This window comes from Peromyscus maniculatus, chromosome 22 (genome assembly GCF_049852395.1).
Source record: "Peromyscus maniculatus bairdii isolate BWxNUB_F1_BW_parent chromosome 22, HU_Pman_BW_mat_3.1, whole genome shotgun sequence".
In the NCBI taxonomy this organism is placed as follows: domain Eukaryota; kingdom Metazoa; phylum Chordata; class Mammalia; order Rodentia; family Cricetidae; genus Peromyscus; species Peromyscus maniculatus.
In genome coordinates, this window is record NC_134873.1 from 57,419,662 (window position 1) to 57,445,645 (window position 25,984).

A 25,984-nucleotide genomic window follows, 5' to 3' on the forward strand; every position below is an offset into this window, starting at 1 on the left:
TTAACCTCTGAGCCATCTCTCCAGCCCTATTTTCGAGATTATGATGTAATTACCTCATTTCTCTCTTCCCTTCCTCCCTCAAACCCTCTTATTCACCACTCTTTGCTCCCTTCCACATCCGTGGCCTCCTTTTTCATTAATTATTGTTACATGTGAATCTATCCCTAAGTATAACCTGCTCATGAAGCAGAGTAAGGAAGAAAAGACCAGTTACTAGATACTGATTTATTGATCTGTTTAGTGATTTACTTAAAACACTGCTTATACTGCCTTTTTTCCAAGCATGCCGTCACCTGCTCCCCGGGACAGAGTGACCTGGAGAAATGCCGAACCGTGGGTGATTGTCCTTCACAACCTGCCCACGGCCATGTATACCTGTATAAAAACCACCCCACTTGTGTTGACAGTATACAAAGAGAGTGCAAACTGGGATTGAGGCCTTCAGGAGCTGGCTCCAGTCCCCCGGTGACATCGCGTCTCTCCCACTCTCCTGGGTGTCAGGGTACTTACTCCAGGAGGGTTCCCACGGCTGCCCTCAGTCTGTATAATGTTATACATGTGTGTGTTCAGGGCTGACCACCGGTATCGGGTCACCAACTGGTGTGCTCTTCCCTGGGGAGGACCATTTCTCCCGCTCCGAGCCTTCCTCAGTTGCCTGGAGTTCTTTGTGTGGGGTTGAGGCCTCATGGTCTTTCCCCTGTCCACTTTGGAATGTCTCTTGCTGTGTTTGGCTCATGGTGTGAGGAGATACATCTGCTGTGGTGGGTCCGTGGCAGTGAGGCCCGTGGAGCTAGTGACATCGCATCTGCAGGCAGGAGGCAGGAGACCTGCAGGGACTAGCAGGCCTGTTACCATGAGGTCCTCCCCAGGGGCTGCTTCCTCCAGCGAGACCCCATACCCTGACGTTTCCACAGCCTCCAAACACCACCACCCGTGACTAAATGTTCACTCACGTGGGCCGTATAGTACCTACCCTGAGGTTTACTTGATACTGTATAAAAAATAAAAGATACGTAAAGCATGTAGATGATTACAGTTTGGTTGCTTAGTTTTGAGCAATGTTTGTCAAGGTAGAACCTGCACAAGTCACTTTCTCATACTAACCAAGATAGAATACCCGCTAGTGTATCCAGGACTTCTTTTTGTAGCAAGGATATTTAGCCAGACATTTCTTTATATCACCACTTCGTGCAGCACTGTAGAATTCAAAATCATAGCTCAGCAAAATTATGTTAGGGTCTTTGTAGCTGCTACATAGACGGAACAAATACTAAATCCATGAATGACAAGAATCTGCGTGTTTAGTCTTGTTTTCTGTTCTATTAACAAGTTAAGATTTCACAGACCTAAGTTTAGGTAGAGAGTACATGTCTAACTGCTTATGTTGTATCTATTCTGTTAGGATATGAGATATTCAAAGTTAACATAAAAAAAAAAACCCAAACATAGATAGTTTGAGACCAGTACAGAAGTTATAGTTTATGAGAAATAGCTGGGCATGGTACACACCTTTAATCCAAGCACTTTGAGGACAGAGGCAGGCTGATCTCTGTGAGATAAAGGCTAGCCTGGTCTCCATAGTGAGTTCTAGGCCAACCAAAGCTGCATAGTGAGATCCTGTCTCAAAAAAGAAAGTCAGTCACCTACAGAGGGACAGAAACTAAACAGAGCGGGTGTGTCTGAAGTCTTCTCATTTACTGGGTGTCTCATTTATATCACACATTGTGAAGGTATTTGCAAATACATAGGTGCAGGCTTTGGGTCAGGTGTTGAAATTTCATTTCCATTCAGACTGCTCTGAGACTTTGTCTTAGTCACTGTTGGATTGCTGTGATGAAGCACCATGGTAATTTAGGAAGCATTTAACTGGGGTGGGCGAGCTTACAGTTTCAGAGGGCTGGTCCTTGATCATCTGGTGGGGAACTTGGTGGCAGGTGTGGGACTGGAGCAATAGCTGAGAGCTTACGTATGAGCTGAAAGTTACAGTTACACCCCTGGTGACACCCCTCCTCCAACAAGTCCATACTTCTCCAACAGGGCCACACCTCCTAATCCTTCCCAAATAGTTCCGCTAACTGGGGACCAAACATTCAGGCATAGGAACCTAGGGGGCCATTCTCGTTCAAACCACTGCAGAACTGTGAGGTCAGTATTTAGATCACTGTTGGAAAACAGAATGCTTTCTTGTCATGCTGTGTTTAGATTGCATCCTTCTTCAGCAACAACGTGGACTACTTCATTGCTTCACTGAGCTATGGGCCCAAGACAGCCAGTGGATTCATTAGTCCCCTTTCAGCTGAATGCATGCTACGGTACAAGAAGAAGGCTGCTGCCTACATGAAGGCTTTGAGACAGGTTTGTGTGCGGCTGCTAACAGTCACTCGTGTGCTTGCTTGGGATCGTGGGTTGGGGTGTGCACCACTGCAAGCATGTCCTTTCTGTGTTTCTTTTGGAATAGACTTTCAGTCAGCGGTTCTCTTCTGCAGAATCAGTCATCAAGACACCAGTCAGACAGCTCTAGGGCGCCAGCTACCCTTACACATGGCTAGGGCTGCCCCCGAGAAGAGATGGGGTGGGAGAACTGTAAGTCAGGCAAGCATCCGACTCTTAGTGGTCCACACATGTGCCTGCAGGGTGTTTACAGGGGCTACAGCAGTGTTAATGCTGTAGATGGTGGAAAGTCAGGATTGGCTGCTCAGTGCTCATCGGCCAAAGGAAACCTCAATGAACCATGAAGCGTTCTTCATGTAGTATAAAACTCTATGCTTCATTCAGGCAGGAATCCAGTGGGTACCGCATACAGAGTGACAGACAGATCCCTGAAATATTCACAATGCAAAAAGCAAATTGTAGAGTGGAACTTAGGTTTAAGAAAATGGCAAGAAATTCTATACAATGTGCATAGATCTATAGAAATGCTTATAAATGTACAAAGGGCCCAGGCATACATATCAAGCTGGTAATTATGGTTACCCCTGAAATGAATCTGAAATCATGGCTGATTTGCCTGGAGTGTTCTACTTTAAGACTGTTTATATGTGTAGTAGAAACGCTAAAACACAAACTATACTCACTACATGTAGCACTGCATACAACAGTGAAAACCATTACACATTCATGGAATGAAATACTAGAGAGCCATCAGAATAATGACCGTCAGCTCAGGGGTAGTGGCCCATGGCTACAATCATTAATAATGGTTTATATCATACATATGTATTTTGTGTATAAAATATGTATGGAATATATACAATGCATCAGGGGGTGGGGTGGGGGGGGTGGTAGAAGCCTCTAAAAGAATACATTCAAACAGGAGATACATTTTGATTTCATAGTCTCTGTGTACACATGTACTTCAGTCAGTGTTTTGCATTTAGACATAGTCTAACAAAGAGACGAGTCACATGTGGGTGGTAAGATTAGAGGTAAAATAATGTGTTGCTTCATTTTCTGATTTTTTTCAGTGACCACATATTCTTGCTATAGTTAGAAAAAATTATAAATATATTTCATTTTTTTTCTACTTCTACTAGTTCAGTGTTCCAGACTACACTCAGGACTGCCACCTGTTTATACATAAGCTCGGTGTTCGTCTGGCTCAGAGAGCAGTTCCGTATTGTTTTCATGTGCATGGCTCTGTTGACGAGTCAGATAGGGTGGCTTTTCATGGTCATCATTTGTTCTGTCTGTTCTCTGTTGAAGTCTGTTTTAAAATAAAAATTCCTAGCTAAAATGGAAAGAGTTCCCTATATATTAAGAATTTTAAAGAATATTTTAAATTTATTCCTTGACAGTTCTTACATACATATAATGTGCCAAGGACATATCCATCCCTACCTCTCCTGGATACTCTACATTAAGAATTTTAATCATGTTTCGTGTTTATATAGAAAATATTTTCTACCGTTTTGGTATGGTATTTAAAATATATTTTTTTAGAATAGAGAATTTTAGGTTTTACGTGTTTTGAATGGCTGAGGTGGGAGCAGTGCGCACGTGCCGTGGCATGTATGTGGAACTTTGAGGACAACCTGGAGGAGTCCTCCCCCTCACCACGTGGGTCCTGGGATCGAACTCAGGTTGTCAGCCTTGATAACAAGTGTCTTAGCCTGCTGAGCCATTCACCACCCTACGGGTTTTGATCCTATGTTATTCAACAGGTCTTTTTCCTGTTTGTTTGTTTGTTTGTTTGTTTGCTCTTTCTCTGGCCGTCCCTGGCCCTGTCAGGCCTTCCTGTCTTCACTGAGCGGGAAGCAGCGTTTGTCACAGGAGGTTTGTCTGTGCTTTATCTGCTCCTGTTTCCTGTCCTGCCTCCGCCTGTGTTCTGGTACACGGGCACAGAGCTCGAGTTGGAGAGGTGTGCAGTTGCCATGACGATGTCCTGTCTCCATTCTCCTTTTCAAATGCGTTTTTCTCTTCACACGTAAGGAAGGACGCGGTCTGTGTTGGCAAGCGGCGTGGTCTATGGCGCACGCACACTTCTCAGCGTTCTTACTTTGTGTGTGGACCCTTTCACGACCCCTGCGCTTTCCCCCAGCCCCTCGCAGAGTCCGTGCCTTACGGGGAAGCAGTGGCGAACCGCCGGGTTCTGCTCAGCTCAACTGAGAGTCGGGAAGGCCTCGCCCAGCAGGTATGGCACCGCGAACATCACGGAGTTTGGTAAAAAGCACAAGTGGTCCACCCTGCGGATGGGTTCTGAGGTGTATAGATGATGAGGAACACCGAGGCTGTGGAAGGTTTTGAGGTGTATAGATGATGAGTCACACCGAGGCTGTAGAAGGTTCTGAGGTGTATAGATGATGAGTCACACCGAGGCTGTAGAGGTTTTGAGGTGTATAGACGGTGAGTAACACCGAGGCTGTGGAAGGTTTTGAGGTGTATAGATGATGAGGAACACCGAGGCTGTGGAAGGTTTTGAGGTGTATAGATGATGAGGAACACCGAGGCTGTGGAAGGTTTTGAGGTGTATAGACGGTGAGTAACACCGAGGCTGTGGAAGGTTTTGAGGTGTATAGACAATGAGTAACACCAAGGCTGTAGAGGTTTTGAGGTGTATAGATGATGAGTAACACCGAGGCTGTGGAAGGTTTTGAGGTGTATAGACGGTGAGTAACACCGAGGCTGTAGAGGTTTTGAGGTGTATAGACGATGAGTAACACCGAGGCTGTAGAAGGTTCTGAGGTGTATAGACGATGAGTCACACCGAGGCTGTAGAAGGTTCTGAGGTGTCTAGATGATGAGTCACACCGAGGCTGTAGAAGGTTTTGAGGTGTATAGACAATGAGTAACACCGAGGCTGTAGAGGTTTTGGGGTGTATAGACGATGAGTAACACCGAGGCTGTGGAAGGTTCTGAGGTGTCTAGATGATGAGTCACACCGAGGCTGTGGAAGGTTTTGAGGTGTATAGACCATGAGTAACACCGAGGCTGTAGAAGGTTTTGAGGTGTATAGATGATGAGTCACACCGAGGCTGTAGAAGGTTCTGAGGTGTATAGACGATGAGTAACACCGAGGCTGTAGAGGTTTTGAGGTGTATAGACGGTGAGGAACACCGAGGCTGTAGAGGTTTTGAGGTGTATAGACGATGAGTCACACCGAGGCTGTGGACGGGTTTTGAGGTGTATAGACGATGAGTCACACCGAGGCTGTAGAAGGTTTTGGGGTGTATAGATGATGAGTAACACCGAGGCTGTGGAAGGTTTTGAGGTGTCTAGACGATGAGTCACACCGAGGCTGTGGAAGGTTTTGAGGTGTATAGATGATGAGTCACACCGAGGCTGTGGAAGGTTTTGAGGTGTCTAGACGATGAGTCACACCGAGGCTGTGGAAGGTTTTGAGGTGTCTAGACGATGAGTCACACCGAGGCTGTAGAAGGTTTTGGGGTGTATAGATGATGAGTCACACCGAGGCTGTGGAAGGTTTTGAGGTGTCTAGACGATGAGTAACACCGAGGCTGTGGACGGGTTCTGAGGTGTCTAGACGATGAGTCACACCGAGGCTGTAGAGGTTTTGAGGTGTATAGACGATGAGTCACACCGAGGCTGTAAAGGACAGGGCGGAGGGAGACTCCTCCTTCCCTTCTGCAGTCAGTTGAGTGGGGGAAGTAGATTGCGTGGAAGGTACTATTTCTTCAAAAATTGGTATAAACTGATCCAGTTTAGGTTTTGTCAGAGATTTATTTAAATAACTTTAACTTTAACATCTGATTTATTTTTAATTTGGGGGAACACTCCTTATAGGACTAGAAAAAATGGCATAGTCATTAAGAACACTGGCTGCTTTTCCAGAGGACCCTGGTTCGATTCCCAGAGCAGCTCACAACTGTCTGTAACTCCAGTTCTAGGGGATCCGATGTCCTCCTCTGGCCTTCGTGGACATCTGATGTGGGCGCTGGGAACCAAACTTCGGTCCTGTGCAAGAACAGCCAGTGCTCCTAACTGATGAGGGCGCTCTCCAACTAACACAGCTACTTTTTCAAAAAAGTATAACATACAGAAAAGTGGACAGATCCCTAATGCATGCCACAGCTTTTACAAGTAAACACACTATTGTAACCAGGACCTAAAGTTCTAAAGACTGTGTGTGTGTGTGTGTGTGTGTGTGTGTATACACACGCTTCACTGTGTCAGGTGTGCCTCAACAATTACTTCCCAAAGGCCCCTCTGTAACGTGGTTGCCCCTTGTCTGCTTTCTGACACCACAGATTGGCTTTGCTTCTCTCTTTTTCTAATTAATTTTTCCTGGACTGGTTTTGTTGGCCGATACGGAGTTTTCATAAATGAAATTATACCGTGTAGTGCATATATGCTCTTTCAGGCCTGACCTGCACTCATTGCCCATGAGGAAAGCCCCCATGTCCCCCAGACACCCAGCTTTGTGCTTTTTGAATTTTAAAGTGTTTAGTCCAGGGACAAGCCTCTGTGGCCATAGTTTATTCCAGTGCTTCTCTGACTCTCGGTTTCTGCTTTTGTTGTCTTCTGCCTTGGTGTCTTTTTCCTGGATTTCAGGAATTCTGTATGTGATTTGAGTATCACAGAAACACGTCTGTCCATGAAGGATCCTTCATGTGTACAGGGAGCATGTCTGTGTTGGATGCTCCTCATAACCTTCTCCACCCTTTGAACGTCTCTTTCACTGTCTGTGCAGGGCCATGGAGGCCAGAGGAGTCTTGAGCTACTGGTGTTTCTCAGGCACTGCCCACCCCCACCCCAAGAGAGAGCTAGCCTGGCCGGGAACTCACTGTGTAGGCTCCGGAGAGCTCCAGGGCCCCACACCTCAGAGCGGGGGTTGTTTGTTAGGATGAGTTCTGGGCAACAAACCCAGACCCACACTTTCTGACTGAGCTGTCTTCCCATGAAGTCCTCTGGTGGATACAGATTTTTAAATAGTTGGCTCCGTTTCTGAATTTAGGGTTGTTCCTTTGGTGTCCAATATAAAAATTTCCATTGTTTTCACCTTCTGTCCCTGTCGTTCTCTAAGGTGGAAAATCCTTCTACTTTTTCAGGTCCAGCAGAGTTTGGAAAAGATTTCTAAACTGGAGCAGGAAAAGGAACACTGGATGTTAGAGGCACAGTTAGCCAAAATCAGGCTGGAGAAAGAAAACCAGCGGCATGCAGACAGGCTGAGGAGTACGGGCAGTGCGCAGCTGCCTGGGCCGGCCCAGGAGAACGCCACCGTGTCCACTGCTCCCTGCCAGGAGGAGGCTGCCGCGAAGGCCCCGTCAGAGCCTGTGCAGAGTGCCAGTCTGGTGAGTGTCTTCCTGCTTGCCCTAGCCCATGGTTTATTTCAGTGCTAACTGATAAGACCCAGGCTGTTCCGTTCCTGTTCCTATAACAAAATGGCAGAAAGAGCCGGAGGCTGGGAAGTCCAAGAGCCGGTGACTTCCTGGTTCACTGCTGGCTGCCTTTCCAATCATGCTGCCCCATGTAGAAGGGGTGGACCAGCCTCCCTGATCTGTTTTGTAAATGTCCAGTAGGCCATCTCCAAGGGCCCCTCCTTCTAATTCCATCACGGGCGAATTTGGGAGAGACACAAACAAGCCCATCTGAATCACATGTCAGGTTCCCTGTACTTGAAATAGAGGTGGCTTGTCTCCTTCAGAAAGTAACTCCATTAAATTACAGAAGAGTTTACTGGATGGCCACGTGGCCAGAGCTGTGTGTCTGGAGAAGATGCGGTAAGTCAAATCTAGGATGATTCTGCTTCTCTTTAAAAACAGCTCCAAGATGGAGTTGTGTTTCCAGCCAATCACCAATACCTAACCTTCTAGTTACCTTGTTTTCCGGTCTTTGTTTGGAATTTTCTAGCCCACTCCCATCCTCTCTGCCCTGAGGACTGAACCCAGGGCCTTGCATAGCTAGGTGAGTGCTCTACCACTGAGCTAAGTTTCCAGCCCCACAAGTACCTAACTTTGCTAGAATGACCACTAACCCACTTTAAAAGAATTCCATAGCGTGTCCCAGAAAGTCAAAGCTCAGAATGTGCATGTAACATAGAACCCCTCGGACACACTCTCTTCTGTCCGGAGTCCCCGGGCAGACGTCTCACAGCCTCACATTCCCTGCCTTCTTTTTAACTGTTGTGACTCAGAAGGTAAAGAAACAGCCCTCTTGGCATTACAGAATTCATGATTATCTTTTATCAAGTTTTCTAGTTACAACACTCTGTCTGTAATTGAAAAAGAAAATAGAAAGTCAAGAAAAGGAGAAATCAGAGAGGGAAGGTGTCAGAATCAGCAGTCCGGGCAGGGTGTGGAGCCGAGGAGAGAGAGCTCTGATGCTCCACAGGATGCAGTGCTCAGGTGCACGCTGATGCTGCTGGCGCACTGATGCCACCACTGTCCTGGTGTGTCTCAGACTTAGCTGCAGCCAGTGGAGCGCACGCATGACAGGTATGTCAGCCTGTGGCTATGGGTGACAGGTGTACAGGTGTGGTTATAAACTCCAGAGCAGTGGTTCTCAACCTTCGTAATGCTGCAACCCTTTACATTTACATTGTAGTGACAGCCAACCACACAGTTATTTCATTGCTACTTCATAACTCTAATTTTACTACTGTCTGAGTTAGGGTTTCTATTGCTGTGAAGAGACACCATGACCACAGCAACTCTTATAAAGGAAAACCTTTAATTGGGGTGGCTCACCTATTCAGAGATTTAGTCCATTATCACCATGGTGCAACATGGTGGAATGCAGGTAGACATAGTGCTGGAGAAGGAGCTGAGAGTCCCACATCTCTTGATCTGCAGGCAGCAGGAAAAGAATGCCACACTTGGCATGGCTTGCTCTTCTGAGACCTTAAAGCCCATCCCCTAGTGACACACTTCATCCGACAATGCCACACCTACTCCATCAAGGTCACACCTCCTAATAGTGCCACTCTCTATGAGTCTGTGAGGGCCATGTTCTTTTAAACCACTGTCATGAATTGTAATGTAAATATCTGATATTGACCCCCAAAGTTTGAGATATACTGCTTTAGAGGACCACCTTCGTGTTTTTTAGTAAATGTTAGTATTTAGGATAAAGTGTTATAATGTCAGTGGCTTAATTTATTTTCATTACATTTTATTTATCATGTGGAGTTGTTCAGAGTGAGAGAGGGTAAACTGCGGCTTTAACAAGGCGACTCCACATAGTTTAGTAGTTAAAGGGGTTTATTTTGGGGTAACTTAGAGCCAGTAAGGGGTTGGTTACAGGATCTGGGAGAGGTGAGGTGCAGTCCAGCGTGGTTCTCTGGAGAACTCTGACTTGGTCTGCAGTCCAGCATCCAGGATCACGAGGAACCAAGAGGACCAGCACGTGCAGATCTCAGGTTTTAAGGGCTCCCATCTTGGCCACGCCCCAGGGGCAGGACATAGGTAGGCGTGGCAGTTATGGACTGCTTCACTAGGGACGGTGCTTCAAGGTCAAAGCTGGAACAGCTACCCACTACAAGAGGGGAGCGGAAGTCATAGACAAGAGGTTTTCACCTTCTACCATGTGGGACTTGGCAATCAAAGTCAGGTCCTCAGGCCTGGTGCCAAGTGCCTTTACCCACTGAGCCGTCTTGCTGGCCCTGCAGCTTTCTTTTAAATTGTTTAGAAAAAAACTCATTCATATAAAATGGTAAAGTAAGTGCAGCATACTTTTACTGAACTAAATAGTAGATGTGTGGATGAGACACCCAACAAATACCAGAGTTTAAAATCTGTCCAAGGATAGTTTGACTGTGAGGCAGCCCTAGTCACCCTTGAGTTACTGAAGGAACCACTTCTAGAGGTAGCCTCATCAGTGGGCCAGACTGTTCTCCACTGTCTGACTGTTCCCCACTGTCTGACTGTTCCCCTCTGTCTGACTGTTCCCCTCTGTCTGACTGTTCCCCACCATCTGACTGTTCCCCACTGTCTGACTGTTCTCCACCATCTGACTGTTCCCCACCGTCTGTTCCCCACCGTCTGACTGTTCCCCACTGTCTGACTGTTCCCCACTGCCTGACTGTTCTCCACTGTCTGACTGTTCCCCACTGCCTGACTGTTCCCCACTGTCTGAGTGTTCCCCACTATCTGACTGTTCCCCACTGTCTGACTGTTCCCCACTGTCTGACTGTTCCCCACTGTCTGACTCTTCTCCACTGTCTGACTGTTCCCCACTGTCTGACTGTTCTCCACCATCTGACTGTTCCCCACCGTCTGTTCCCCACCGTCTGACTGTTCCCCACTGTCTGACTGTTCCCCGCTGTCTGACTGTTCCCCACCGTCTGACTGTTCCCCACCGTCTGACTGTTCCCCACTGTCTGACTGTTCCCCGCTGTCTGGCTGTTCCCTACTGTCTGACTGTTCCCCACCATCTGACTGTTCTCCACTATCTGACTGTTCCCCACTGTCTGACTGTTCTTCACTGACTGTCCCCCACCATCTGACTGTTCTCCACTGTCTGACTGTTCTCCACTGTCTGGCTGTTCCCTATTGTCTGACTGTTCCCCACCATCTGACTGTTCTCCACTGTCTGGCTGTTCCCTACTGTCTGACTGTTCCCCACCATCTGACTGTTCTCCACTATCTGACTGTTCCCCACTGTCTGACTGTTCTTCACTGACTGTCCCCCACCATCTGACTGTTCCCCACTGTCTGACTGTTCCCCACCGTCTGACTGTTCCCCACTGTCTGACTGTTCCCCACTGTGACTGTTCCCCACTGTCTGACTGTTCTCTACTGTCTGACTGTTCCCCACCGTCTGACTGTTCCCCACTCTCTGTCTGTTCTTCACTGTCTGAGTGTTCCCCACTGTCTGAGTGTTCCCCACTGTCTGACTGTTCCCCACCGTCTGGCTGTTCCCCACCGTCTGGCTGTTCCCCACCGTCTGACTGTCTGACTGTTCTCCGCCGTCTGACTATTTTCCACCGTCTGACATTCCTCCACCCCCTACATCCATTCTTTCACTTACACTTGTGCTGGCTGTAGAGTTGGTGGTGGCCAGGAAGTATCCATGGTTCCAGACTAGCCCATTTGCCAGCCTGGGTCTGGAAACAAGGCAGTGTATTCTCTCCGTCTGTGCTCAGGTGGATTGTAGGGGTGTGAAACTGAGGCACTGTCCATTGTTGGTTGATGAGGGGAAGCAGAAACAACTCACCCGAGGCCGCCCTCCGTCTTTGTGTGCGGTGGCTGCCTGGTTTTCTGAGGAGATGGCGTTGGAAACTGGTAGATCGGCAGCCATGTCAGGGCTAAAGCCAAGGCCTGTTTTCTCCTCTAGAATGGCAGACACTTTCCCTACATGTAAAGGAGGATTCCCAGGGACATGAACAGCACTGGGCCCAAATGGTGATTGTACTGTGGGCTGATGCACTTGGAAGTTGCTCTTGCTTGAGTAGGGTGTTCAGTTAGCGCGTGTGTGTGTGTGTGTGTGTGTGTGTGTGTGTGTGTGTGTGTGTGTGTGTGCACGGCCTTGTCTTCTGTTCCTGCCCATCACCTCTTCAGTGTCTCTTTCCCCACCCACCTCACAAGTGCCCTCTGTGCTTTTCCTGGGGTCTGGTTAGGAATCAACACACTCTCCGGCTCCTGGGCTTCGATGGCTCCTGTCACCTGTAGGTTTCAGTCCATTTGGTTGGCATTCAGCGCCCTTGGATACCTACCTGTCTTTCTAGCCAAACTGTGCCCATTTCCCTTGGGGAAACCAAACTGAATTCTGCTCTCAGGGACTCTTCTTCGCATTTCCTGTCTGTCTTCGAGGCTGTTCTTTCCCGGTGTCGGCTTCCTCATGACTCTGTCACCCGGTGCCCCCTCCCCCACCAGCTGCTCTTCCTGCTCTCTGACTCTTGATTTAAATCTAACTGGAGTTTAAACGGAGTTGAGCGGCTGCATACTCCGTGAGCTGCTATTTCTGTTCAGACTTAGAGGAAGGCTGGGTGCCTCCTCTTCACGTCCACACGCCACTACAGTAGTGGAGTAGTCGCCCACCCTTGGTTGCTTTTGGTAGAGTATAAGCTTCCCTGCCTTCCACACAGAGTTGTGAAGTCACAGGGAAAGTCCGTCAGTGGAAGATGATGTCACAGGAGAGGTGATGGGAGTGGATTTTAAATCTGATCAGCAGTTGAAGGCGGGAGACGAGGATGAGAGAAGTCTGCTCATGCACTTCTCATTCTCCGCTGCACATGGCAGATCCCTGCCCGGCGGCCTGGCCCCGCCTCCCACATGGCGGATGGCAGGGGAAGAGACCATTTTGCTGACTTTGCTGTTTCTGCTTTCTAGCCTTTTTTTTTTTTTAAATCTCCTCTGCCACCCCTAGGTGAACACAGTGAACTGAGTCTGTAGCTGTGGCTGTGGCGAGCACACCTTGAACTGCCTTTATCTTGGGTGAGAGCCGCAAGCTGCCTGGTTCAGAGTCAATTGATTCAAAAGGGACACAGCCTTCAACCCAAGAGGTCACTTTAAGGCCAAATAGGCAATACCAGATATAAATTGACTGTTTGAAGCCCTGTAGCGTTTCAGAGGCCAAATGTTAATTATTTTCATTAAAATATCCAGCCCTGAATTCAACCATGTAGCCACCGGCTCATTATTGTAAAAAAAAAAAAAAAATAATAATAATAATAATAATAATCCAAGAAAGAAAAAATGCAGAGCAATACAAATGTTCACATTTTGTTTTAATTAAAAACACTGCTTAAATTAGTGGGCTTTTCAAATATATGTTAGATATAAAAATTATCCATGTATATTAGAGTTAACTAAAAATAACAAGAGATTAAAAAAGAAGAAAATCAATGAATCAATGGCATTATCCTGACTAAAGAGTACTACTAAATTTCTTTGTACAAAATTTCATGTCTGATTGATTTTAGACTTTAGCATGAGGTTAATGCACATTGTTTCATCAGACTGTAGAAACTGACTCCACAGTATTCCATCTCTAACGCATCTTAGCTTCCCTGGGGTTGAGCATAGGTTATATGTTTCACTGTAGTAACTATCATACAATTTTTATGTAAGATTCTCTCCACATATTAGGTGATTTCCATGGGGTACACTCTTAGGTTAGGGTTGGAATTACTGAGTAGGAATGGAGACATGGCTCAGCAGCTCAGAGCAGGTTCCGATCTTGGGGGGACCTGATTTGGTTCCCTGTGCCCAAGTCGGGTAGTTCACAGCCTCCTGTAACTCCATCTCCAAGGGATCTGACGCCCTCATCTAAACTTTGGGGGCACTGAACTCATGGTGCACATACCCACACACAGACATACGTGTATATACATAATTAAGAGAAATAAGTCTTAAGAAAGAACTGCAGAACCAGAAGACATGAATATTATGTTTTTTGATCTTCATTGCCAAATATGTTCTAATAAGATTGCATTGGATCATACTCTAGTTAGTAGAACACGAGAAGAGATTGAAAAGAACACATGTCAGAATATTCCTTCCATTTATAGACTATTCCTTTGAAGGACTCTGTATGGTTCCCGTTTTTCGAACCTGGGAGTAATGAGTGGAAGAGGTAAAGGGGCATAGACATAGCTTTGCGTTTTATCTCATCAAATATAGTTAGATTTGATTACACCAAATCAAATGATCAGTGGGCTGTTATAAGCAGCTTTTAACTTAAAGAGAAAAATTGCTACTCTTGCTTCACTGAGAAGGAAATTGCAGTTCTTCTGTAACCAAAAATTCTTACCGCAGACTCTTTTGTAGCTAGATAGGTGAACATCCATGAATTCACAGCTCTCAGTCCTCAGAGTAACACTCTTGGAAGCTGGACAGAGGGCACACTTGTGATCCTAGCTCCTGGCTGCCTAAGCCACGAGGATTGCCATGAGTTTGTGGCCAGCTGTAAAATAGTGAAACTGTCTCCAAAGAGATAGTGGGCAGAGGCTGGGGGATAAAAGAATGATACACTTGAGGATGGTGGAGAATATATGGACACTGCCCACTGGACCCCATCCCTGAATAGCAGATCCCATTGGGAAAAAAGTCTCCGGTAGTTTTCTTAAGTCCTAACACCCTCCACCCACCCTGCTACCTTGGACGGTAACTTGAATTCTGCGATCACACCTGTTTTTGACATCCCGTTCTGTTTTTAAGGGATGGTGGTAGTGGTCAGGGTTGAACCTAGGGCCTGTTCATATGAGGTGAGCTCTAACCACTAAGCCACCCCAGTCCTGTTGTTTAAGTCTTAATCTATAAAAGCAAACTTTAGAAAAATGGAGTTGTACAGTAATTTATCTAAAATTATATATATATTTGTTTTAAGTCTCAGTGTTTATTAATGTGTGGTGGTTTTGTGTTCCCCAGTATATTGTGCACCTTAATAAACTTATCTGGGGTCAGAGGACAGAACAGCCACTGGATTAGACACAGGGGCCAGAAAATGGTGGCACACACGCCTTTAATCCTAGCATTCCAGAGGCAGAGATCCGTGTGGATCTCTGTGAGTTCAAAGCCACACTGGAAAAAGCCAGGCATGGTGACACATGCCTTTAATCCCAGGAAGTGATGGCAGAAAGCAGAAAGGTATTTAAGGTGTGAAAACCAGGAACTAGAAGCTTTTAGGCTTTCAGCAGCAGGTAAGCTGAGATCCATTTGCATGAGGACACACGGGCTTTCAGTTTGAGGAAACAGGATTGGCTGAGGCATTATTGAGGTGAAGTTGGATGCGGCCTGCTCTGCTTCTCTGATCTTTCAGCATTCACCTCAATATCTGGCTCCCGATTATTTCACTTATAAGACCGTTTAGCAATTCGTCTTACATTAATGTTTTGATAACATTATGTAAAGTATGCTTTTTCCTTTTGAGTTTTTATACAAAGTGCTTATTTGTGTTTTCTGTTCAGCATGTTTAATGATTGTGGTCTCCAGAGGACCATCTATGTTATTGCTTGGGAAATGATGTGATAGGGTCAAAATCAATCACCCTCCTGCTCTTGGATAGTCCGTTGGGTGAATCAGCATTGTGATAGAGCATTTGGCAATGGTTATCAGTTTGTGCCTCGTGGCAGAAGCCATGCTCAGCATCCACAGCGATCTGGCCTACGTCATCAATGGTCTGTGGACCAGCACAGACCAAGAAGAGAACAAGCTATAGGCTGTTAACTTCTTGTGTCTGAAATGTTCTAACGGTGTTTTTTCTTTATGTTCTAGATTGGGCTTTTAACCAGGACTCCAGACAGTGAGGTAATGTGCACTCGACATGGTGTTGCCTATTAGTGCATGTGTGGTGCACGTTTGTGGACGAGTCCTGTGGAGCTCTGTGTGTGTTTCTGGTAATTCTTACAAGGAAGGCAAGTGGTTCCTCTCATGGGTGCTTCCACGTGCTTTTATCACTCCTTCCAGGCTGCCCTCAGTAGAGGGCAGCTTAGAGCCTGGGTTAGCGGGGGCCGTGGTCAGTGACCCACTTCCACAGTTCTGACAGTGCAGGGTTCCTCAGGCCTCCGTGTGTGCTGCTGTGAGTGAGCCCAGATCTGGTGGGACTTGTCACATGGGCTTACACATTTGAATTTTGAAATACTTGAAGATCACGGTTCTGCAAGTGACCAGTAAATGAAAACTGAAGTAGCCGAGCTCGTCACTCAGTGTGGTCATGATGGTTCTAGGAGGCTTGTAGGGTCTGTCATTTCCTTCTTTATTTCAAAGGTAATGCTGAGCTTCATGAGTTTACAGTTTGGCTCAGTTATGTGTCATTGCAAGTATAACAGGACAAATACCAGTCTGGAACAATCTGGAACAAAGGCTCCAAACAGTTCAATTTTGTTTAATTTATTAGTATGTTTATGAGCACTACATTTTCCTGAAGAAAATTTAAGGGTTAAAAAAAAATTGTTCTGAATTTAGAGGTTCCACAGGACTGTGAGTCAGCACAGCACAGAGGCGTTTACACTCGATGTTTATTGCAGCATTGTTCCGAGTAGCAGAATCATTCAATCAATCTAGGTGTCCATCAGCAGAGAAACGGTGAAGAAAGTGTGGTGTGTTTACATAGTGGAGTTCGGTGAAGCCATAAAGAATGATGTACTGTTTGCAAGAAGATGGATATAACTAGAGATGATGGTCTGAAGTAGACCAAGTCAGGCTCAGAAAGATAAATACCACGTTTTCTCCCACTTGTGGGGCCTAGATTTTATAAAGGTACAGAAAAGCATAGATATGACTATCTAGAAATGATGATGACTCCTGGGAGGAGAGACCGGCAAAATGTATATCTACTTACGAACTGAAACCCGGTACTGTATACGTAATGACTGTATGTTAATTAAAAAACCCAGGGTTCCAGTAAATACTCCCCCGTTCTCTGCCCTTTTCCAATTAAAGAAGCCATGCTAGTCCGAAAGATGGAGATTTTGAAAGTTAGGTTTGTGGCTGATAAAAACTGGTCAGAACTGTGTGTGATCGCTTACACCTGTAATCGAAGGATTTGGGAGATTGATGCAGGGGGATTATGAATTTGAGTTTAGCCCTGGATGCTTGGCAACACTGTTTCAAAAAACAAAACAAGAATGAATGAACAGATGATTGAATACCATGCTGCCTGGAAGGACGTGGCCGTGGGGCTTCCCAGTACTTCAGTCCGGTGTTGTTTTCTTCTAGGGAGCTCTGAGACACAGGCCGGCAGGGACGGAAACCTGGGCTGTTCTCCCGCCGTGCCTGGCTGTCCTCTGAGGGGAAGGGGAGCCGTCTCCTGTGAGGTTCTAGTGGTGAGGTGTAAAGTGTGGTCTTTGCTTCCTTTGCTAGAATTGCCCCTCTCACTGACATCTCTGCTTTGTGGTCCTCGAAGGTCCCAGATGTGGAGTCCCGGGAAGACCTGATTAAGAATCACTACATGGCAAGGATAGCGGAGCTCACGTCTCAGCTGCAGCTGGCTGACAGCAAGTCGGTGCACTTCTACGCCGAGGTGAGTGCGGTCCATCAGATCAGGTCACGGTTCTGTTCCGTCCGTGTGTCTGGATCAGTCATAGCTCAGGGTGGTTAGTCCATCTGCCACTCCAGCACGTTCATTTCAGTCAGTGTGAGACTGTGTGTCATTTCCACGTTCCTGCAGGAGAGGTGACAGGCTCGGGCAGCCTTTCTGCAGCCCGTGTTGTGAGTTTTGAAGGATTAATAGAGATTATTTGTGTCAGTGGTAGAGGACATGTACATGTGCAAAGTGAAAAGTGAAACGCACCAGACCTTTCTTGGTTTTACATTTACTTACTGTGTATGTGTGGGAGTGCCAGCACCTGTGGACAGGAGAGAACAGCTTCCAGGAGTTGTCTCTCTTCCGCCATGTGGGTTCCGGGGTCAAACTCAGGTCATTAGGCTCGATGGCACCTTTATCCCTTGAGTCATCTCGCCAGCCCATCTTTAAAATCTCTCCAGTGTCTTTATGTGTATGTGTGTGTTTGGGGGGGGGGGGGGTAGGGATGTGCCTGTGCACACACCTGTGGGAACCAGAGGTCAGCGTCGGGTACCTTCCTCCATCTTGCTCTTTCAGACACGGCCACTCGCTGACCCGGAGCTGTTGGTCAGATAGGCTGGCCGGCTAGACCCCAGGCTGCTCTTGCGTCTGCCTCCCCAGCTCTGGGGTGACAGGCGCGTGCTGGCGTGTCTGGCCTTTCTGCATGGCTGCGGGATCCGAGGTCCTCCTGCGTGCACAGGCAGCAGTTTGCCGACAGAGCCGTCTGTCCAGCCCGCATGCCCCGGTTCCTAAGTGGGAGGTTCATGGGCCTGAGTTTAAAGGATTGAGTGAAAACCGTCACCTGTTTAACTCAGAAGAGCTGGAAGGCCTCACCTTGTCGCCTCCTCTTCTTCCGTCATCAGTAGTTCATGTATTAAAACCCCACTGTTCACCATAGAGACTCCAGAGATGGAGGGGAGAATGAAACCAGTTCAGATACTAAAGAACGAGGAAGGAAGAAGGTTGGTGGGCGCACGCAGGGTCTGTGAGTCTTTGATTCGACACTTTATAGTAAGAATTAATTAGAGACAGGCAGAGTTACACCACTTAAGCTGTTAAACCATAGAGGAAGAGACGGCCCCCTCTGTTGGGACCGAGCGTTGTCTGTGACTGTCTCCACATTGCAGAGATGAAGAGGTGGACAGGCAGCCAGGTGTTAGAGGTGGAAAAGGACTGTGCTTTTTCCTTTAAAATAAAGCGGCCTTTCCCAGGGGATAGGGAGCTGCTGCACCCGTCCTTTATCAGTTGGTCGCTGTTGTTACGGTGTAGAAAGTGGGGTACAGCAAACAGGCTGGCTGATGTAGAACTTCTGTTTCTTAAACTGTGTGTGCAGCTGATACCATCATTTCCGGTTCCCTGTCCGCTCTCTGGGTGGTGTCCCAGATGTGATTGTCGTCTTCCTATGGCCCGGGCCCTGCATGCTTTCTCCCTCTCGGGCGGGCAGGTTCAGTGCCGAGCAGAGGGAAGTGGGTGATTTGATTGTACAAGCTGTCCTGAAGTTTTCTTGAGAACAAATGAGGAACTAGGGGAATTTTAGGCTGTCTCAATTTCATGAGCTCTGCCTATTTTAGTAAATGTTTTCAGCACAGTTATGATGCAAGAATTTTTAGATTGTCCTAGTTCTCATGTATAAACAGGAAGTAATGCCCCCACCCCCCACCCCATGACTTTACCGGAAAGGATAGTTGAAGATCCTGATGTCCACACAACATTCAAATATCTTCAAATCCTCCTTGTCTGAACAATGTGATATAAAACTTCCTCTTTTCCTTTTTATCTGCTCTGTCTTACATCATCTGGGTTTAGGAAAATGTGGGAGCCCGTTCTCGGGTTCCTCGTGGCTTTACCCAGCAGGTCCAAATAGAGGATGATCAGGACCACGGGCCTGAGTGCAGGTGTCTGAGATGGTCTGCACTTGGCTGTGCTGGGGGAGGAGGTCTTTTGCTCCACCCCTTGGCCAGAGACAGTCAGGTCCGTTGGAAAAGGTTCCAGGCCCTCTCGAGACTATCCTTTATTTTCTATCTGTTTCTCTCCATAAGATTCTCCGCTATAAATCCTTCTATCTAATATTTCCTGCTGCTCGCACTCAAGAAAACTCTGGGGAGCTGTGGGGTTGGTGGGTAAACGCCCCACAGGAAAACTAGAGAAAACATATAGACAGCATAAATCTTTGGGTGGGATTACAAAGATGTCGTGGTTCCTGTACTGGGGTCTCTATCGATGAACTTAAAACCCAAGGGATTTGGGAATTACCTTAGGTAGGGCCCGTGGTTGGCAGCCCGCAATCCCTTTTGAGACAACCAGTGTCCTTTATCCATCAGAAGTATAAATGGGTCCCGTGTAAATGGAGAACGCTTTTATGTGCTTTGTGATCACTGGAGCTAACAGAACACTGATAAGCTTGGGCCGCAGGCCTCTTTTACCTTAGTAAAACAAGAGAGTGGGTCCTTATCTTCTGTTCTGTACCATTCTCCACCTTGTGTATTCAGCAGAGAGTTTTGGAATGAATGAATAAGTGAGTGAGTGCATGAGTGCGTGAATGAATGATGGCCTTTGGCTTTGGTGACTAAACCCACTTACCTTCCCAGGGTAAAATTTGATGTTTTGATTCTACAGTGCCGAGCGCTCTCTAAGAGGCTGGCCCTGGCGGAGAAGTGTAAGGAGAACCTGACCGAGGAGATGAAGCTAGCCAGTCAGAATAGCAGCAGGCTGCAGGTGAGTTCCTGAGTGTGACCTCAGCACTAACGGCTTTTCCATGACTGACCTGAGGGCAGCCAAGCCAGCCTTCCCTTGGCAAGTGATGCTCTGTGGCCTTTAAACACACCTTTTTCAAATCGCTTGATTTCTAACTCATCTGAAAGTAACTATTACTTATACCAGGCGAAGAATGGCCATCTTGTTTCTGATTTGAGGTTGATTTCAAATTTTTCTGTAGTCTGCATTTATTTATTTATTTATACTTACCCATAATCCTTCTTTCTCCTCTTCCTTGTAAACACTCACTGTGACTGGCTGTAGGCTTGTTCTACACACATTATTCTGTCTTGTTTCAGACACTGACCTAAATAAACCTAAGGGTGCGGCTGCAAAACATTCCTCCTTCTCACTGCTGGGTTTCAAAGGTTTGCTTTTGTTGGGCATGGTGGCGCATGCCTTTAATCCCAGCACTCGAGAGGCAGAGGCAGGCAGGTCTCTGAGTTCTAGTCCAGCCTGGTCTATAGAGTGAGTTCCAGGAATACATAGTGAGACCCTGCTTCATTATATATCTAAATACACAAGTAAATAAATCCAGTTCCAGTTTCAAGCCTTGCCTTCCAGGAAGCCCCTGTTGATATCAGCATGAGGTAGGCACAGGAAAACCCAGGGACACAGCGTCCGTGTTTCAGATCAGCTCCTCAGATTACTTAGAGATGGGAGTCTTTCAGGAGGCTGAGGAGAGCATGAGGCAGGAGGCAGGGTGTCCTCCTGGGAAGGTGCAGAAGGCCGAGGCCTGTGCAGGGCGTTTGAAAACCAGGGTGGTTTGGAAGCAACAGTTCCCCCAGGCTTTTCACAGTCCTGTACCCACCGAGGAGGGATGCTCATGTTTTGTACGTCGTACAGTTGTGTAAGCATGCGTGGGTCTCAGACTTGCCGAGTAGGCTGGCTGGCTTGCCAGTGAGTTCCAGCATCTGTCTCCCTCCCCAGGGCTGCAATTCCAGTGGGCACCTCCAGTGGGCACCTCCAGGCCCAGCTTCTTTTTATGTGGGTTCTAGGGATGCCTCATGCTTGCAAACACTTCAGTGACTGAGATAAAGAAGTTATGAACGCATTCTTTTTGTTGTGCTTCGTTTTGTTTTTTGGGACAGGGTTTCTCTGTGTAGTTTTGGTGCCTGTCCTGGATCTCACTCTGTAGCCCAGGCTGGCCTCAAACTCACAGAGATCCGCCTGACTCTGCCTCCCAAGTACTGAGATTAAAGGCGTGCGCCCCCACCACCCGACTATGAATGCATTCTTTCAAGGCTGATAAATTTTCCCTATTTTTTTTCCACTTTGTCCTTCCATTCAGCCTGTGCCTTAACTTTGTGTTAACTGCTCAACTAGGGCCTCATGATAGGCTGCTTCCCAGATGTTTGTAGTAAAAGGAGCTTCTGGGTAGCCTCTCTTCTTTTTGCCTGCTCTGTAGGATGAGCTGACGACCACCAAGAGGAGCTACGAGGATCAGCTGAGTATGATGAGCGACCACCTGTGCAGCATGAACGAGACCCTGTCCAAACAGAGGGAAGAGATCGACACGCTGAAGATGTCCAGTAAGGTGTGTGGGGAGGGACGCGGGGACGCCAGTGCAGCTGGAAGACGAGGCTGCACTGTGGTGTTTCCAGAGGAAAGTTAGGAGTAAGGACTTGTGAATCCGCTTCCTTCACTTCCTTTTCCTGTCCTAAAAGAAAAATCATGTCCTTAGCTGAGTCTAAGCTGAGGTCTGATCTGCTGCTGCCTTGTGACATTTTTGCTTTTGTGTAAGAGTGAGGGGACTTGCAGATGGCCTGAGGGGATCATGCTCTGTCTGGATAAGATCCTAATGGTATGTGGGTAATTCTTAGCAACTGGTTTCATTCAGTAAAGTCATTTACTCTTATTAATTCACAGACCCTCAGCAAGTTGTTTCATTCGATAAAGTCACTTATTCTTGTTAATTCACAGACGAAAGTCTCACACACCTTAAGGAAGCCACTGAGACGCTTACCCAGTCCCCAGCTCCGACTGTCAGTGAACTGCACGTTCTGAGACCAGAGGCCTCACTTAGGGTTTATACTCTCAGTTATCCACCACAGGAAGAGAAGGAGCAGACACCGTTGAAACTGCCACAACCACCACCACCACCACAAAACAAAACTAGCCTACCGTCCTCTTTCGTGGTTCCTGTGTCCCTTGCCTGCGCTCATGTTACCCTCTCGGGATTTCCTTCCTAAGTGTTGTCCATACCCACACTTAACTGTTTACATACATGCATGTTTACATTAGAGGCTAGGATCAATATGTGAGGGGGACATACACTTTTTTCTTTTTCCCTTTCGGTCACCTTTATTAATATTATACTTCCCAAGCCCAGCCATTTTCCTGCAGATCTCATTTTTCTTGACAGCTGAATAATATTGCATATTATATCTCTCCCACATTTTCATTAACTCTTCATCTGTTGGTGGGCATCTCAGCTGGTTCCATTCCCTTGCTGTTGTGAATAAAGCAGCAATAAACATGGATGTGCAGATATCTCCGCATTAGGAAATGGCCTTCTTTGGGTATATGCCCAAGAATGGAATAGAGTTCTTTATTTATTCTCATAACTGCCCATAGGAATGCTAACCATTTTATCTCCAGGATTCCTGTTGATTTTGTTTTTCATAGAGCCTCTGTCCAAACCAGTCAGTAGATACCAGGTAATGTGCTTAGGTTGGCATGCATTTCCATATACCCTGTCTCTGTTAGTGAATGGTAATAGGCAGCTTTTTTCCTACAAATGTAAGCTTCACAGCAGCAGGCATTCCGTTCTGTGCGTCGTCTCAGATGGCCAGGCAGTACCTGAGCTGGAGAGGCAGTAGACAGGTGCAGTTGCAGCCTTGCATGCCGGAGTGGTCAAAGTCGCCGCTGGGCGAGGTTCCCCTGGAGAACATGCCGGGGGGGGGGGGGCTACACTGGAGTCTGCGTTACATGACCCTCCTCAGCACCATTCAGGACATTCATTAACGTCTCACTGTGTGGGGAGGTGTTACCTGTGCTTGTCTGGGCCAGCTCTGTGCTGATGACCAGCCAGATGTTCCTGATTATGACTCTAGTGACTCGTGCTTCAGGAAATGTGGTCTTAGAGGCAGGAGGTACGGTCCTCTCTGTGAATACCTCTCCTTACTCTCCTGACTCGGTTATAGTTCTAGTCACAGTAGAATGCACACGCACTGAGGAGATCATCTTTGGTTTTCTGTGACGTCATTTACGAGAGAGCTAGTTGTAGCACTAGTGTCCGGGAGGCAGTGACAGAGAAATGTTTCAGCCCCCGAGCTGCACGTCCATCATGTGAGGTGATCAAGGTGGACTAGAGCTACTTCAGAAATTCTGAAATTTACACTAAAGGCTATTCCTGAAATTGCCTGGATTATTAAATCCGCGTACGAGGCCTCCCTTCAGCTCAGAGTGGTGTTCTTAACCATTCTTCGGTCATTCTGTAAGCAAGCCCTGTGTTGGCTTCCTCCTTGTCTTAGTCAGGGTGACTATGGCTGTGAGGAAACACTGTGACCAAAAACAGCTTGAGGAGAAAGGGTTTCCTTGGCTTACACTTCCATATCACTGTCCATCACGGAAGGAAGTCAGGGCAGGAACTCAAGCTGAGCAGGAACCTGGAGGCAGGAGCTGATGCAGAGGCCATGGAGGAGTGCTGCTCACTGGCTTGCTCAGCCTGCTTTCTTATAGAACCCAGGACCACCAGCCCAGGGTTGGTACCACCCACCCTGAGCTGGGCCCTCCCCCATCAATCACTAATTTAAAAAAGCCCTACAGGCTTGCCTGCACCCTGATCTTATGGAGGCCTTGTCTTAATTGATGTTCCCTCTTCCCAAATGACTTTAGCTGTGTCAACTTGACATAAAACTGTTCAGCACACTCCTCCATTTATTAGTAATTTATATTGCTCTAGTGTCCTCTTGTGACCGAGGGAGCTTTGTCTCCACTGGATACAGAGTAAACATCTCCACCGTGTGTGTGCCATGATCTGCAGGTGTTGCCCACTTATGGGAAGAAATGGTGTGTGGGCCTCATCATTTAGGCATTTAATTAGACTGTAGTCCTAAGATGTGAACCTCTCCAAAGAGAAGAGAATATGCAAAACCACCATGTTGAAGAGCATTGTGTACCACTACTCCAAGCTCTCAGTGGTTCTCAACTGTGGGTCTCCACCTCTTTAGGGTCATTGGAAAACATAGATACTTACATTACAATACATAAGAGTAGCAGATTTACAGTTATGAAGGAGCAATGAAATAATTTTATGGTTGGGGGTCCCCACAACATGAGGAACCATGTTAAAGGGTCACAGCATTAGGAAGGTTGAGAACCACTGCTGTAAAACCTGTTTATTTAGAAAACAAAAACCGGGGGCTGGAGAGATGGCTCAGAGGTTAAGAGCACTGTCTGCTCTTCCAGAGGACCTGAGTTCAATTCCCAGCAACCACATGGTGGCTCACAACCATCTGTAATGAGATCTGATACCCTCTTCTGGCTTATGGCAAACTTGCAGAAAGAACGCTATTTACATAATAAATAAAATAAATCTTAAAAAAAAAAGAGAGAGAGAAAACAAAAACCATATTGGGACCAAACTATTTTGCTTCATGAGATCTCATACGAAAAGGAATTTTGGTACACGGGGTAGTTGTGTGCTTTATTTATTATTCATGCCCCCGAGAGGGTTTGGGTCCTGGAAGTTGGGAGCAGGGAAGGTCAGAAGTAATAAACAGCTTTGTGGTTACTGAATAGAGGCTGACATGCAGGTTATCTGCCAGCTGTTCTCCAGATGGGAAGCAGAGTGTCCCTGGGACAACATGGCCCCAGACAGCCTGCTTTGCAAACTGTGAACGCCTTTTCTGACGCTTGTGCTCTATGGTGGCCGTTTTTCTTTGCACAGGGAAATTCTAAGAAGAACAGGAGTCGATAGTTGACGAGGAGCTGGACGCGACTGTTCCCTCCAGACCGGCTGCAGCTGCTGCCCAGAGTCTCGGGGCCAGACTCCACAGCCAGTGCTGGTGGCCCCTGGGAGCTGAAGTGCTGTGGGACCTGTAAACTAGCCAGTGTTGTCCGTGACCTTGAGACGTTTGAAGTCTTTGTAAACAGCAAGGCAAATACAGAATTGGATGTTGACAGTCAATGGAAAACAATAGACATAACCATGGATATTGTAGGTTTCCTTATGCTGTTTTTACTGTGCACTTTTTGAAATTAGGATTTAATTTCAGTATGTAAGAACAACAAATATTTTGTATATTTTCAAACTCCATTATATGGTAATGGATTTGGTATCTATGGAATAGATGTATGTTTCTGGATAAAATGCTTAAATCGTCAGATGTCATTACTTCCTCTATTGTCATTTCTTCTTATAATTGAAAATTGAAAACGTCTCAGATTCTTTTTAAAAGATTCTCTCCCTCCCCCTCCCTCCTTCCCCCTCCCTCCCGTGTCCCCTCCCTCCCCCACCTTCCCCTCCCTCCCTCCCCGAGGTGGCGAGCCCGCATCCTTTCGAGCCCCTGGGTCTGCTGTCATGTCTGCAGCGCTGCAGTCCTCTCTCTGTTAGAATAATTGCTGAAGGAAATTCATGTCAATAAATTCCTACCCACATGAACCTCTCAGTCTGTCTGTGACCATGTGATAAAGGGAACCGAGACTGCATCCAGTCACCTGACTCAGCCTAGCTGAGCGGTCCAGCAGTTCAGCCTCTAGAAGGGAACCGCCTTTCAAGCAGGGGTCCCTTGGTCTCTTCGAGACACGTGCCGTTTCAGTGCACACCCCCAGTGCCTGTCCCTGCACCTCACTCCAGGGCCACAAGCAGATGTTGTGTGCTTAG

General features: G+C 47.0%; 1 protein-coding gene across 2 annotated transcripts in view; it reads left to right on the forward strand.

Annotated features, from left to right (window-relative positions):
* Positions 1 to 25,762, forward strand: part of Ppp1r21 (protein phosphatase 1 regulatory subunit 21) — a 67,095-nt gene extending 41,333 nt beyond the window's left edge. For both annotated transcript variants that reach the window (XM_076559240.1, XM_076559241.1), the window contains exons 15-22: positions 2,203 to 2,355; positions 4,538 to 4,630; positions 7,506 to 7,748; positions 15,612 to 15,644; positions 17,242 to 17,358; positions 20,017 to 20,115; positions 21,563 to 21,691; positions 25,049 to 25,762. In XM_076559240.1, the coding sequence (XP_076415355.1) occupies positions 2,203 to 2,355; positions 4,538 to 4,630; positions 7,506 to 7,748; positions 15,612 to 15,644; positions 17,242 to 17,358; positions 20,017 to 20,115; positions 21,563 to 21,691; positions 25,049 to 25,078 (897 nt within the window). In that variant the 3' untranslated portion in view covers positions 25,079 to 25,762. The remainder of the gene's footprint in view (positions 1 to 2,202; positions 2,356 to 4,537; positions 4,631 to 7,505; positions 7,749 to 15,611; positions 15,645 to 17,241; positions 17,359 to 20,016; positions 20,116 to 21,562; positions 21,692 to 25,048) is intronic.
* Positions 25,763 to 25,984: the final 222 nt, after the last annotated feature.